General features: G+C 38.3%; 2 protein-coding genes across 9 annotated transcripts in view; both read left to right on the top strand.

Annotated features, from left to right (window-relative positions):
* LOC115238010 (serine/threonine-protein kinase ULK3) overlaps positions 1-4,090 on the top strand; it is a 5,478-nt gene extending 1,388 nt beyond the window's left edge. For all 5 annotated transcript variants that reach the window (XM_029811487.1, XM_029811490.1, XM_029811488.1 and 2 more), the window contains exons 3-9: positions 449-600; positions 775-989; positions 1,107-1,330; positions 1,853-2,114; positions 2,270-2,467; positions 2,669-2,853; positions 3,849-4,090. In XM_029811487.1, the coding sequence (XP_029667347.1) occupies positions 449-600; positions 775-989; positions 1,107-1,330; positions 1,853-2,114; positions 2,270-2,467; positions 2,669-2,853; positions 3,849-3,953 (1,341 nt within the window). In that variant the 3' untranslated portion in view covers positions 3,954-4,090. The remainder of the gene's footprint in view (positions 1-448; positions 601-774; positions 990-1,106; positions 1,331-1,852; positions 2,115-2,269; positions 2,468-2,668; positions 2,854-3,848) is intronic.
* A 147-nt stretch (positions 4,091-4,237) lies between these two features.
* The window catches only part of LOC115238007, a 17,032-nt gene continuing 6,176 nt past the window's right edge, over positions 4,238-15,093 (top strand). For 2 of the 4 annotated variants that reach the window (XM_029811480.1, XM_029811478.1), the window contains exons 1-3: positions 9,693-10,827; positions 12,380-13,728; positions 13,941-14,122. In XM_029811480.1, the coding sequence (XP_029667340.1) occupies positions 10,716-10,827; positions 12,380-13,728; positions 13,941-14,122 (1,643 nt within the window). In that variant the 5' untranslated portion in view covers positions 9,693-10,715. Of the gene's footprint in view, positions 5,325-9,692; positions 10,828-11,766; positions 11,995-12,379; positions 13,729-13,940; positions 14,123-15,093 lie in introns of those variants that run through there. The other 2 variants (XM_029811479.1, XM_029811481.1) reach the window with 2 other exon arrangements.

Raw genomic sequence — 15,093 nt, 5'->3', positions numbered from 1 at the left:
TATATATATATATATATATTTCTTACAATGCTATGTATTATATGTATATATATATACAAAGATTCCCTCGTTTTTTCCTTATGTGTATATGTATACAATTTGCAAGAAGATAAATACACGTTATCGCTGGAACGATAACATTTATTTGCATATTCATATATACAGTGTCGGATTTGCTTTCTTCGGCACCCCCAGCACTCAACTTTCAAATAACATCTGACTTTCATAGATCCTATACGAGATGTTTCACAATGAAATATAAATTTTTCAGTGAAGATTACAGAGATAATTTTAAACGTAAAATATATCACGCGATGTTGCTGTGTTTTTATTAAAAATATATTTCAAAAAAGCGTGGATTCTCCAACTTTTTAGTAGAAATTCAAGACTGCATTTGAATATAAGTTATGAAATATCTAAGTCATCACTTTTTCACGATCGTTCTCAGGGTGGGAGTCGAGAGGTTGTCGCTATCAAGTGTGTGGATAAAGGGTCGCTCTCTAAATCAGCGATCGACAATCTCGTGACGGAGATCAAGCTGTTAAATGTCCTGAAGCACGAGCATATCGTAGAGATGAAAGATTTTTTCTGGGATGAAGGGTTCGTTACATGAGACTTTACGATATTGTAACATAATTATTTCGCTGTAAGATGTTGATGAGCAAAATAGATTATATAATCACAGACAATTCGCGATAAGAAATCACTTTCGTCGCTGTGTTAACATGTTTTTTTTTCTTCCTAAAAAAATAATGCTTATATACGTATAAACAGGCATATATATATTGTCATGGAATACTGTGACGGTGGAGACTTGTCGAGATTTATAAAGAAAAAGCATAAGCTACCTGAAAACATTTGTCGCAGATTTCTACAACAGCTCGCATTAGCGTTGAGATATTTGCGCGATCATAATGTTTGTCACATGGATCTCAAACCGCAAAATTTACTGTTAACGAGAAAACCTCAATTAATACTCAAAGTTGGAGGTCGGTATATAGTCAATTTATTTTATTTTTTCATATATTTTCGGGAAAATTGGAAACAAATATTTTTTGTTTTAACAAAATAATACTCAATGGCGAATCATTATTTGTCCATTTCAGATTTCGGTTTCGCGCAGTATCTGTCGAATTCGGAGCACAAGTTCGCGATACGTGGTTCACCCCTTTACATGGCACCTGAAATGTTGAAGCATAAATATGACGCTCGCGTCGATCTGTGGAGTGTCGGAGTGATCATGTACGAGTGTCTTTTCGGGAAAGCTCCCTATTCTAGCAGTAGCTTTCAGGAACTAGCGGAAAAGATCAAAGATAGCCAACCTATTGAGGTGATTGAGATTTATCTTTTATTTGCACCATAAACGTAGACCGAGCTCTATTGTATGTATAATGCTTTCGATTTAATTAAAAATTCAAGTAATGGAAAGAAAGTAAAAACATTCCTTCTTTTTTATTTGCCTACAATATAGCAAAAAACAAATATTTTGTCTATTATTCTCCCTCTTTTTTTATGTCCTTCGGGCTTTTTCAGCTTTGTTCTCAGTTTATCTTTATTATGTCTACAGCAAAAAAATCTTTTTGTTGCGATTGGTGAGTCAAACAAATTCAAAGTATTTGTAAAAAACACCGAGTAGAATATGTTTTTATAAATGTATATATGGCGCTTAGTTTTGAAAATTTAAGTGTACGTAATTGTCTTTAAATTTTTCCCGCGATCTTAATATGACATTATGAAATAAGTAATATAATAATCGACTCAGTATAAATAATATGCATATTAATTCGCGTTAAGATTCATATATAATTTTTAATCATGAATCATTTGTGAACGTTAGTATTATTCATTATAGATACCAAAGGCGGCTCATGTATCGGCGATGTGTAAGGATTTACTTATGGCTCTGTTAAAGCACAATCCTGCCGATCGAATAACATATAACGAATTTTTTGCGCATGAGTTTCTGGACTTAGAGCACGCGCCGACAAAAGAAAATTACGATAAGGCAGTGGCATTGGTACATAAAGCCGTTGAAATGGATGCTGAGAAGAATGTAAAAGAAGCATTTTATTTGTATTGCGAGGCTCTTAGATATTTTATTCCAATCTTAACAAGTAAGATCAATATTTCTCATAAATATTTTTTTAAACTCGAGTTTAAAAAATCGTTTAAATACGATCGACGTTTCGAATTAAATTTCTCGTTTTAATTCCTCGTATTCTTAAAGTTCTTATGAATATTTTATTATAATTAGACATTATTTGATTAGACGAAAGTGATCTAAAGCGAAAGGAAATATTACGGCATCGTGTGAACGATTACATAAGGAGAGCAGAAACGCTTAAAGTGGCATTTGTAGATGATAACGATGAAAAGTGTGCGCCATCTGAAAATAAAGGAAATACTTCATCCTTGCAAAGGATACCGTCTTTAGAGAGAAGCTCGGTATTCGCCTACAATGAATTACGTTTGTATAATATTGAATTTTCCAGAATAAAATGCTTATAATGCAATATATATCTCAAATGGAATTTAATATAATCAATTATATCGTTTCTGGTTATCTAACGCGAAAAACTAAGAATAATAAAAATATTTAAAAATAATAGTTTGAAACTCTTCATATAAATTATAAACGATGGTCGTGATATAATTTATTTATCGTTAGGAATTCTCAGTAAAAGTACCACAGGTATGACAGCTGCACTTGAAATAGGAGAAGCTGGTGAACAATATCTTGCTGAGGGTAATTATGCCCTGGCTCTAGAAAAATTTCAATCTTGTCTAGGTGTACTTGTGCCTTTATTGGGTAAAGAACCATTAGGCCGAAGAAGAGATTTGCTGTATAAACAGGTGATTGGATGAATCAGAATATTTTACTCTATTAAAATATATCAGATTATTTAAAAAACCTTTGCATATTTTTTATAAATTTTATTACAAAAATAAAATAAATATAAAATAGAATACAAAAAATATATATAAAGTGTAAAAAAATTATTAAAATCTTTCCTCAATATAATTTTCTTTTTTTTTTTTCAATCATTTTTTCCATCATTTGACTAGTTAGTCTATGCGCTATTCAATATATTTTGAATTATATTTCAAATATTTTAAATATTAAAAAATATATACATGCAAACATAATACGTGAAGAATTTTGAGTGATCCGATAAATACACCAGCAAATGACTAATAATTGTTCTTTAACCTTCTGACAATTGCGAGACCGATGTCCTCAAATTTATTATTTCATGATAAGGTGATGAATCATTAATGACTCATAATAATATCGATGATAAAGTATCGATACATTAATAGTCTGAACGAAAAGTAATAAGAGTAGTAAAGAAAGAAAAGTAGTAAAAGTAGTAAGAGAGAATCTTGTAAGCTAATTCAAGTAGGACGAAGCAAATATGAAAAAAAGATTTTAAGAATAAATCTTCTGGAAACTATGTTAATTGTGATACGATCGATCCATGGACGTGAAAATAAGATAATATAAATGAAGCGTGAATACCAATTTAACATGAAAATAACGCAATTTTACCGTTTACTTATATCGGTACATGTTACATGAGGCAGCTAGTCGTGAGCTACTAAAAGAATACTGCCGGAAGGTTAAAATACTATTGTGTTATCTTTTCATTATTTTATTAATTAAATTAGAATGTGACATTCATGTTTGTCGAATTTCTTATACAAAATATAATTTAAAAGATATCCTTATATATTGTTAATCTTCATCAAACCGATATATATATATACATACATGCGTATATATGTATATATACATAGATTCTTAATTGTTAACGAAATGTTTATATGTTATTGGTCTCTATCGACAGATACAGATTTGGATGAAGGAAGCTGAAAGTACCAAAGGACTCTTAGCTTCAAAAGATATAGATTCTTCGCAACGAACATCCGATGAGCAATGTATACTACAGTAATGTATAATACAATAAGGATGCCATAGTAAATATTTTATGTAATTTTCTGCATTTTGTAACTTATAAATTTGTGATTTCCCACTTTATACTCTATATCATGTATATTATTATTCTTTCAATTAAATTAATTGATATAATAAATAATTTTGTATTTATCATATATTATGCTCAGAAATTTAATAATTAATTTTCATGGCCAATTATAATGCGCGCGCGTGACATATATAGATATTTTTAATGATATTAATTACAATTAATGTTCTCTTATAGATCAATTGCATAAATCAATATTTCACTCAAACGTAAACGGAAATAAAGGATTTCTCGAAAGATGGGGGCGCGCGCGTCGCATGGCGCCCTTAGCGATTTCTAGTATGGTCACGTGAGCAAATAACGGTCACTGTTGTTCCAATACGTCATGGAAAATTCCCATTTCTGAGCTATAAACCTCCCCCCTTTTGTATATATATACATACATATGTACATTCTTCTCCCACTCCGCTCCATTCGCCATGCAAAACCCCACTATACCCGATCCGCCATGTCGGCGCTTATGTACAAACCCCCACTTCTTCGAAATTCTCATTCCCCCACCACGCGGTCATGCGATACCGGATGTGCGGCAACGTCGCAACCGTTAAGTACATAAGGTTTGAAGGGGGGAAAGGGGGGAAAGGAGATATAGGGGGACTAGGCGGCTCGGGGATAGGAGAGGAAGTAACGAGAAAGAACTGGCAACGTGTACGACATTCAAATCTGATCTGAAAGTGTCTGAAACCCAGTCCCGGTTACTTAGTAAAACAGTAGAAAACGCAGAACGGCAGAAAATCGCCAACGAATGAGATATATTTCGTGTGTGTCGCGATATATAATGTACCGGTACGCGCGTCAATCGGCAATGTAATCGCGCAGCTGATTTGGACTTGTTTCGACGTATCTCGACGTGCCTCGACGTGCCTCGACGTGCCTCGACGTGTTTCGGCGTTCTCCTTCTCTCTACATGTCTCATTGCTCCTCACCTATGTACGGGTGCAACGCATCGAGAACGTAACGCAACGAGTGTATTCTACGTCGAGAGCGCTCTCTGAGAGTGCGCCGTGACTTTACCGCGTCGGTCGTGAGTCTTCCTTCCGGTGCCCGCATCACGCGTGTACAAATTTTCGCGCGCGTCCGCGCTCGCGCCCGTTGGCTCTCAAGCAACTTGATGTAAATGTCACGGGCGCGCGGTGATATCGTGGCCGTGTCGCGAAGAAAGTTCCACACGGCGACGTGGAATTATGTGTATAGATATCCAGCTTAACGAGAAGAAGAAGATGGGCGACAAGAGAGTCGATGAGGAAGTAGAGATCGTCGAGGCTCACATTAAGAAAGGTAAAATTTTGAGGTTAGCGGCAGTGGTAGGTTAGGTGTAGTGGCTATAGTGTCCCCAGTGGTGATGGCGACGACGGCGACGGCGACGACGGCGGCGTTAGCGGGAATGACCGCGCCAGCGGGCACAACTCCGATATCCTCGCGAACGTTTAGCGGCATCACCGCGACGGAATCGCTTGTAGCGGCGGAATCCGCCGTAACGAACGCGTGTATCTTTATTCCCTTCTTTCGTTTTCTCTCCTCTCTCGCACGATCTCACTGTCCTCTTCGCGGTGCGCACACATCGCGAGCCCCTTCCACGAACTAATCGTACTATTCTCGCTAATGCGAATGTGTATTCCTTCCACGAGACGCGTCTCGTGAGCCGGCGAAACGTGCCGGTGACACGAGTTAATCGTCTGTGCGTCCGATTTTAGAATACAATGTGGACATTTCTCTTTTAATGTAAGATGCTGATAAAAGTAAACTATTAAAAAACTTTGACATACAAAAGTCAAGATATTTGTTTAGTTAGTAATTGTGTATTTAATTAATGTTTTGAAACATTTTTTATTAGTGATTTAACTTGACATGCACATTAATTTTAGAGAATTGCCCGGTACAAATATTAGATGTACATAAACAAATATTACCAGTATAAACGATGTTTATAATTTTTCATTCTCGCTCTGTCTGTTTATTACGTCTGCACAATTTATGTGAGACATCTTTTAAATATAAAATTAATACATCATATATATTACAAAAATGAGAGTTTATACTCGTAAAAAAAATACATCGGTTTGTCATTTAATTAACTAAAATTTGATTCGTGATTTTCTATGCACAGTATTACAGTCAATAGTATATTAGTATATGAATCGCTTAGCGCTTTCAATATTTAGATATCCATTCGTGATTTTGTATAGATATAAAAATTTCCTACATTCAGTTACTTAAAATATTGCCAGAACGCCCAAAGTCACGGAAAATTTCTCGAGTAATCAAACTAACAAATGTGTATTCTCTGAAATGTCTAGTTGCGATATTACAAAGTTGTGTAACATTTGTATTAATACGATGTTGTATATACACTCATCACACAACACACGAAATTTTCACAGTATAAAATATATGACACATCGTCTTGAAATATTCTTTGGATATTTGCCGCATAAATTGAGGGATGTCATCGCGCTCCTAAATTTCGCTCGAAACCGTCTCGCGGTACGTTTTTCACGACATTATTACGAAAGTATAAATTTTCTATGCGTCGTATATTTGCCGTTGAATCGCTTTGCCGCGCCATGCTTCTATGTATGTAATAATGCGATACGTCGAACGCGCAGCCTGTTTGCGAGCGCATCGTGTAACGTGGAGCCAAGCTTACTTGCCGCAAGTGCGCGCCGTGTGTCTGTCGACCGGCTTGCTCGTCGCTGCGCGCGCTTGTATGTGTGTGTGCGTTATGTACAACGAGCGAGAGTCGGGAGAGACATGTGCGGCCCCGCGATACATTATGTATCTGCCCCTATGTACTACATAAGAAACGAAGAGTGATGTAACAAAGAGGCAGCGCTGCCGAAGACAGCCGAGGTTTGCCGAGCGCGCTCGTGTAGCGCTATGTCCTCCGCGCAAGTCGCACGCATGCTTTCGGCGTTACATAGGAGCGCACGACATACCGCGCGAACCTCGTCAGCTGCTACAAGTGAACGGCGCCATATGCAATTTTGCGCGAGTCGCGCAAAAAAATTACGCCTGCGTAAAGGATGGCAGTACTCGGCACCAGATCTTTTTCACTCGTTCGGCTTCGATCTCCCTGCTCTCTTTACGCTCTATTTTACTTTCTGCCACCCGAAGGAAGAGAGCGAGGAAGAAGGGGAGAGGGCGAGCGAATGACCTTCGTCGTGTTGATTTTATTTATCAGCCGCGAGGAGGAAATGCGCCTTATTAATGTTCTATTGCGATCTATTCTTATGCGCGCGCATGCTAGAGTTCCTGTACATTGCGTAACATTTATTCGTCATGGTCATACTTTCGTAAAGTACAGGAAATGTAGGAGGAACTGTTATCACGTAGATGTAGATAAAGGCCCACAGAGCGCGTATGAGAGAGGGAGGGGAAGGGAGAAGGAAAAGAGATAGAGAAAGTCGGGTTATAGCAGAATGTGGATAGATTGGGGCAGAATATATATATATATATATCCGGTCCGCCGCCATATTGTTCTTTTAGTAATTTCCCTTCCCCTTGCTCTTTTCATTCCACCTACACTTTGTCCTTCTTTCTCCCTCCACTCTATCCATCCCCACCTATTTTTACCCCACTCTTGGACCAATATGCCTTCGCTTGGCATAGCAACAGCGATGTTAGAGGACTACTATAAATAGATCACTATGACTTTCCAGTGTTGCCACAACAACTGGCCCAACGTCCAGCGCGGTAAAACTAGATACCATCAAGGCCGCAACGTCGCAATACGATATGACCTAATCAGATATATATTTCCGCGATATACTATATTACATTTTTTATATAAGGAGTGTATAATATGCGTTGCAAATAATAGACGCATATACCCGAGTATCGTATATTGTGCGCAAAGTTTTGGAAATTATTTGAGAAAATGTACTTGGGAGGAAGTCCAATTATATTTGGCTTTACATTTAGATATATAAAATATGCGTAAGAAAATTCTTAATCTATGTACTCGCGGGCCACCCAAGAAATGTATTCACGATAGTCATTTTTTTATTGCAAGTTTCTCAAGTATCGATCAAGCGACGTTGCTTTTCCGCGCGCGCGTTTCTATGTACTCGCGTATATAGTTGAAAAGTGAGACAAGAGAGGGAATGGGCGTGCCCGGAGCGCGAGAACTGGCAACGCCGCGCTCGTAAATCATGATTAAAATAATAAGTATAATACATATGTAGTACATAGGCGGCCGACGGCTTTATATACGTAAGAGCTGCGCAATGGCGTGAGCGGGAGCTAACGTCTGGCTGGGTTCTGCGCAACTTCCACACTCCTACTCCTCTCGTGGTCCCCCACCATCAGGGTGAACCCCACGGATGAGTTCCAGGAGTGATGGAGAGCAGCGAATCAAGCGCGGGCGTTAGAGGGAGGGGAGGGTTAGGTACCTGAAACGGCTATATACTCCCGCGTGCGTTTACCAATCTTGGCACTTTGCCTGAAAGAGCATATCGACCGTGCGATGTTGTCACATCGTCTACGCGATCTTACGCGCCAGTCCTGGCTACTCTTTGAGTGGTATGTACCTAGCGCCTGCAACCGATCCATGTTACACGATGCGCGCGATCTAAGATAGGCGGCTATTTGTTTTAACTATCCTAACTATTTGTATTAACTATTAGCATTACGCTATCGCACCTTAGAAAATCGGAGACATTGCGATCAAAATTGAAATTTGCACGTAAAATAAACGAACTCGTTTTAAAATAAACATATATCGAGTGTACACGATGATACGTTTATTCTAAAAATGGTGGAATTTCATTCATCATTTCCAATAAAATAGTAACAGGCACGACGGTTTCTCTTGAAAGTTTTACAGCAGAATTTTTTTAGCGATTCGACAACTATTTTTAGCGACATTTGATATATGTGTAATGTAGGGTTGTGTCTTACCCTTTTATTCGTTTAGTTTCTTTGTTAGTTTGTGAAAAACAAATTTGCAAGGAAATTACCTCACACATATATCATAGAAAGTAGCTAAATTTTACTTTCCTAATATAGAGATTGTTTACAGAGAGAGAAAGAGAGAGAGAGAAAGAAAGGGAGTCTTATATTATTAGTTGAGACTCAATTAGTTATATTTCTAGCATCGAAAGAAATGTGCAATTCTATATATATTTATAATACAAGGTTCTTCAATTAAGGTGAAAGATTTATCTGAAAAGATATATTGGTAATATTATTCGAGTATTATAATAAAGGAGCATTTATATTTATATTAGTCACACACACACACACACACACACACACACACACACACACACACACACACACTTGTAATCACCGCGTTTGCAAACTAATTATCTAAAATTAATTGGCCATGCGTGAGATTGATGATTCTGCCTTATTCTGTTGGAGAATATTCTAATGTAAAAATAATATCGTATTTTATTTTAACGCGAATCTATTGCTCGACTTTGAGCATTGTTTATCGCCGATTGCACTCATTTCGAGAATTGCATTATTCTTACGCTTCAAGCGACACGGAGTAAAAAACAGATGAAAAAGTCTCGTACGAGTACTCTGCAAATATAGCAGGATGTCGCAGAATCAGTGGATCACTTCATTAAAAAAAAAAAATGGTACTTATTGAACGGTGTCTGTCAAATAGTACATCAATGTATTTAAACACATTTTCAGACACCGTCGCGGGCAATGACATGTTCGCGTCGAAACATCGCGCTGTCACTGTCGTGAATCCCGATCTCCGAAGAGCCGCGCGCGCTCACGGATATCTCAAGAATGCCGAGGCCGGTTCGAACGCAATCCGTCGAGGACGACACTGGCAAGCACATATACCTAGCGCAGTACAGTCCGTGCAGAGATTGGCACGAATCCGCGTAGAGTACGCGGGCTAGACTATACGGAAATGCGCCTAGTGTCCCCGTGGAGCCGCGGGCGGACAGCTCGACGTTACGACGCGGCCTATCGGACGGCTTGAAATCGAGGTTTCCACCAAAGACTAGGGAACGCGCCCGATAAAATATGGTGCTGTCCTCGTTCGAGTGCGCCGTTGTGATCCTTGGGAAAGCTCCAACAGTCCGCGGAGCTACGCCCGGAGCATGTACGTAGTCGGCGGAGGAACGATACCGTCTACGTACCCCGTTCTTCCCCTGTTTCACCTATACCCTCGACGCATATCGAACGCGATGGTAGTGGTGGTGATGGTGGTGGCAGCGGCGGCGGCGACGACGTCGACGATGACGACGACGAGAATGAGAACGACGACAATGACAACGACGACGACGATGACGGCGGCGGCGGCGGCGGTGGTGGTGTAGTAGTGATGATGAGAATCTTTCACGCCACCTGGTATAATCGTGTCGGCGCACAAAGTGAAACGTCGTCCTCATCGTCAAGGGAAAGCGTGAAAACTGCAAGAATCGAGAGCATCGTTTAGAGAAACGACTTTCTCGTCGTGTGTTTTATACACTTGAACGTCCACCGTTGATACGTCATCCTCGTTCTCATCCTCTTCTCTTCTTCCTCGTTTTGCTCCTCGTCATGTAACATGGGTCGCACGCGATATCGTCGGCGGTATCCGTAGGTGGACGTACTGCATGTTATAACCTCAACGAAGGAGAAACACTGTGGTCTGTTGGACCGTTCAGCTGCGATGTGATTTCGCGACTGAATCAAGGGAAACCCTCTCGACCGTCGAGGATGAGGAACGGCTTTACAGATATACCGGTCGCGAGTGCCGACAGCAGCACCGACGCCATATGGCTCGAGAAAAGCAGTCCATCGCGGATGGCACCTGAGCGAATGTCACTCAGTATGTCTTTCCTTCGTACATGTCTTATTCGCTTGAGCCGTGAAACTTGAACGTTGGTTCGGGAATTCAAGCCGGTGTCACGTTCCAATGTTTTCTTCGACATAGGACAATGACATTTCATGCTTGTCATCGATAATAGAAATAGAATGATTGGCATAACGCGCCGCGATGCGTCTTTTCATAGATGTAGGAAAAATTGAACTCACCAAAGTTATATATGTCGATTTCTTAATCGTCGCGTAAGATTCCTCGAGCGAATGACCGATCCAAGTGTGAGTGTCCGAATAAACGCAATTTCCGATAGAATTACGTAATTGACAAGTTGTAAGAATCTTGTTACTATTGAAGAAGAGAGGATTGTTTACGCTGCGGTTTATGTTTTGATAATATCGCGACGCGATGCGCCATCATGAGACACGCCGTGTTATCGAGCGTGCGGCATCTCTCGAGTGCGAGAAATTGATCGAGGATCTTTAATTAAGGCTCGCGTCACGTGCGCGGAGATTCGTTTTACCTATCATCTATCCACCTACTTTATTTTTGATTTTACACGAGACTTGACACGTTTACTCCTTTATTTACGCTATACGAAAATTCTCTGTTTCGACGTCGCTTGAATAAAAGAAAAGAAAGCTTCAAACGGTGCGCGTGATTGATTTGTTTTTGAAATTAAAAAAATTGTTCTATCTGGGTTTAAATGTACAATAATTGCGTTGTATGACGAAAAATTCATTCTACTATTTATACTCGATGAAATAAATTGTGCGGTAAAAAAATAATTCGTTTTATAGATGTAGATTAGAATATATAGTATGTATATATTTTTCCTTTTTGCTTAACTTGATTTTAGAATCTTATTGAAAATTGACTTGATTTAAAAAAATGCGCATATCTTAGTTTATATATACTATATACGTGGAAAGTATTGGAACTCATTTGTGTTATCATTGCTTCATTAATTCGGCAAGGCTCCCAGTGATTAGTGTTTTGAAAGTCAGTTTTACGTAGCTGATATACTGATTGGACAGAATAAATAATTATTTATGTGTTGGTGCATAAAATATTCGCCTACACATTGAATCTATTTAGGATTTATTCCTAATTAGGATACATACATGCGTGTATATATATATATATACGATACATGGGAAAACATACTTTCGCGAGGTGAATAAATTTAATAAGTTTTAAATAAGAGTAATAAGTTTGTAAAGTGCTCGAAAATAATTATTAATCGGGTTACTTTTGGCGTTATTAGTCAAAGAGATAACGGATAATGCTAAAGATAATAAATATAAAGAACGTGTCTATATAACGGTCGAATTTTTTAGTAATGCTCACTCTCTTGTAATATAATCAGTTTCTTGACTTATGATACAAAAAAAATTGCGAGCTTTCTATACGCAGTATAAATATTGAATATCACACTTCATCAATCTTAGTATAAATGTCACACCCGCTTCTTGCAGCATGCATAATTAGTTGTAAAAATTAAGCATTGAATATAATGATCCGCAAAGACAAAGCTTATACGTATTTTGTTCTTTTTCAGGTTTCGATAAAGTTGTTGTTAAACAAGAACGTCCAGATGAAGCGGAAATCCGTGAATTGGCTGCCAAAATGGTGGAAGCAAACAAGACGAAAATGTTAAACATGCCAGCGGTGCAACAACCGAGGCCGCAATGCCTCGTACCGCAGCAGCCTAATCTTCCCAGTATTCTTGGGTATCTGAACAAACGGCCAACCGACGGATCGTCCGCTCCAAAACCGCCGACGGTTACTATGGAGATGAAAGCACCAGCACCCGACGACGACAGTCAGAGAGGACGATTCGGCTGGACAAGCTTCGACGAATGTCACATACCTTATATATTTCGGTCCGGCGAAAAGTATTGCGCCGTACGAATCCTAGAATCTAAGCTTCTCAACAAGTACCTGAGCTATCTCCATGCGGACATTTACAGCTGCACGTGTATAAGGAGTTATTATATCACGGAGGCTGAAAGCAAATTATTCAATGATATTAACACTAAGCACTGTGAGAATCAATTCGGGAGGGACACATTTACGTGCAAGGATTTAGTGGTGCGTCTCTCGGACGCCAAGGAGTTTTATACGTTTCTCGATGTGTGTTACACGAAATTGACTGCGGGTAGCAATCCGAATGTAACGAGTGGACGCAAAGCGGAGAAGTGCGGTTTCATACGAATAAATAAAGAGTCTGTGGTACCTTACACGGTAAAGGATGGTCTACAGTACGTGCCGTTATTTTATTTTGAGGGCGAAACGGAGAACCTCAAGCTAAAAGCGGAAAAGCTCGAGGGCTGGGATCTATCGTACTTGAAGTTTTGCTGTAAAGTACAGGGTATACGTAACGAATTGTTCGCCAGTGAAACGTGTTCGGTAATCAGTTTGAATGATATTAAGAGTTACTTTCCACCGGGTACTGGCTTCGAGGACTATTGGCCGACCAAAGTAATGGACTCGCAGTTATTGGTGAACAGCAATGGCAATGGTAGCGGCGGAGGATGGACGAAACAACCGCCCACACCGCCGGCGACTAAACCTACTTCTGTGCAAAACGCGAATAAAATAGTACCACCTTTAAACGCGCGTGCCACACCGATGCCTAATATAATGCCGCGGGGAACTGTCGTGAGTACGGCGCCGCAGATGGCGCGACTAGGACAGACTAGGTCCGTAGTGACAACACATCCCGCGCATTCTTCTCCATCGGGACTTCCCGCCAGTAGATCAAACATAGTATCGCAACCTATGTTGAATAACGTACAAGGTGTAGTTAACGGCTGGTCAGGTCTCGTCGGCGGCCAACCCACCTTTCAACCGGCACTCAATTCCCCAGCTAGTTCCCTTATACGTGCAACTTTGAATATGCACAATGTAAGCTAATCTCCTAAGTGTTGAAATACTATATGTTACTATATAATAGCGATGCCTATTTTATAAATCCCAATGTTATTTATGTCACATTTATATTATTGTACTATATAATAGCGATGCCTATTTTATAAATGTCAATGTTATTTACACAACATCTCTACTTGTACTTTCGTGTTCAATTTCACATAAAACGTACAGTTTTTAATTTTCAGCAAATGACTGCTGCCTCCAAAAACTATCCCCAACAGTCGAGAAGTAGAACGGGCAATAGTGGAACAGCAGCTCAATATGCTGGGGTATATCCGACTACAACTATGCAAGCCCAAGTTGCTCAAGCCCAACCACCACCTCCTCTTGTACGAGCAACTGTTCACTCCAATCAACCCAATCTTGGGTAAGCATTAATAAAGTTTTCTAAAAGTGATGTCCTACTTATTACATATATGAACATATGTATATATGTGTATATGTATGTATATATGTATTAAGCTCACAAAGCTTTAAATAATTTCAAAATGTCTTAATTTTTTTCTCTGATATCTATATAAACTTGGCACTTTCCATCTTTGATTAAATTTTTTAATACAGAAAATGATAGTATCTATTGTTCAGTTGTTTGCAAGTGTAAGTAAATATTGAATATGCAGTATACAATCTTCATCGTAATTTTTATGATAAACAAATGAAAATGTTATTCAAATTAAAAATGCTTATATTGTAAAGGTTATTCACTTTTTTTCAGAATTGTTTGAATCTAATATTTGAAAGTTAAATGACTTTGTAATTTTATTTCTTGCTCATATGAATAGAGAACATTAAAAAGTGTACACAATAAAGAATCTTAATTTAAAAGATTGTATCTAAAAGTTCTCTAATTTTATCTGAAAGTTTGAATAAAAATACCAGGAAGATCAGGGCATTTTCAGATAATTTTTACAAGATTTGAATGGACACTGAAACAACTACAAATGAAATACTATCATTTGCTATATATTGAAAACTTAATTTATTAAAAGTTAGGTATCAAACTGATATAGATTTTTTGGCTACTTTTTTGGCAGCTATATAGTATTCTCACCTACACACAGAATATATGCTTGCTTACGATATATGGAATCAATTAGCACAGTAGTGACTGTATAATATCCTATAAAAATATTGCACTTATTTTATACTGTTATACATGTGTTATATTGTTTAAATTTCAATAACCTGTCTCTTAATAAAATGTCTCTTGTTTCTTGAATACAAAATAATTTAAAAAAAAGGTAGATTATATTTTTAATGAATCTTGTGCAGTAATATTAATTATAAATATATTACTAAAAATAAATTTTTGTTGAGAAAAGAGAGATTATAAGTGTA

This window comes from Formica exsecta, unplaced genomic scaffold, assembly GCF_003651465.1.
Source record: "Formica exsecta isolate Colony F162 unplaced genomic scaffold, ASM365146v1 scaffold318, whole genome shotgun sequence".
In the NCBI taxonomy this organism is placed as follows: domain Eukaryota; kingdom Metazoa; phylum Arthropoda; class Insecta; order Hymenoptera; family Formicidae; genus Formica; species Formica exsecta.
The sequence above is the reverse complement of the archived record's forward strand: the minus strand, read 5'-3'. Positions and strand labels throughout refer to the sequence as shown.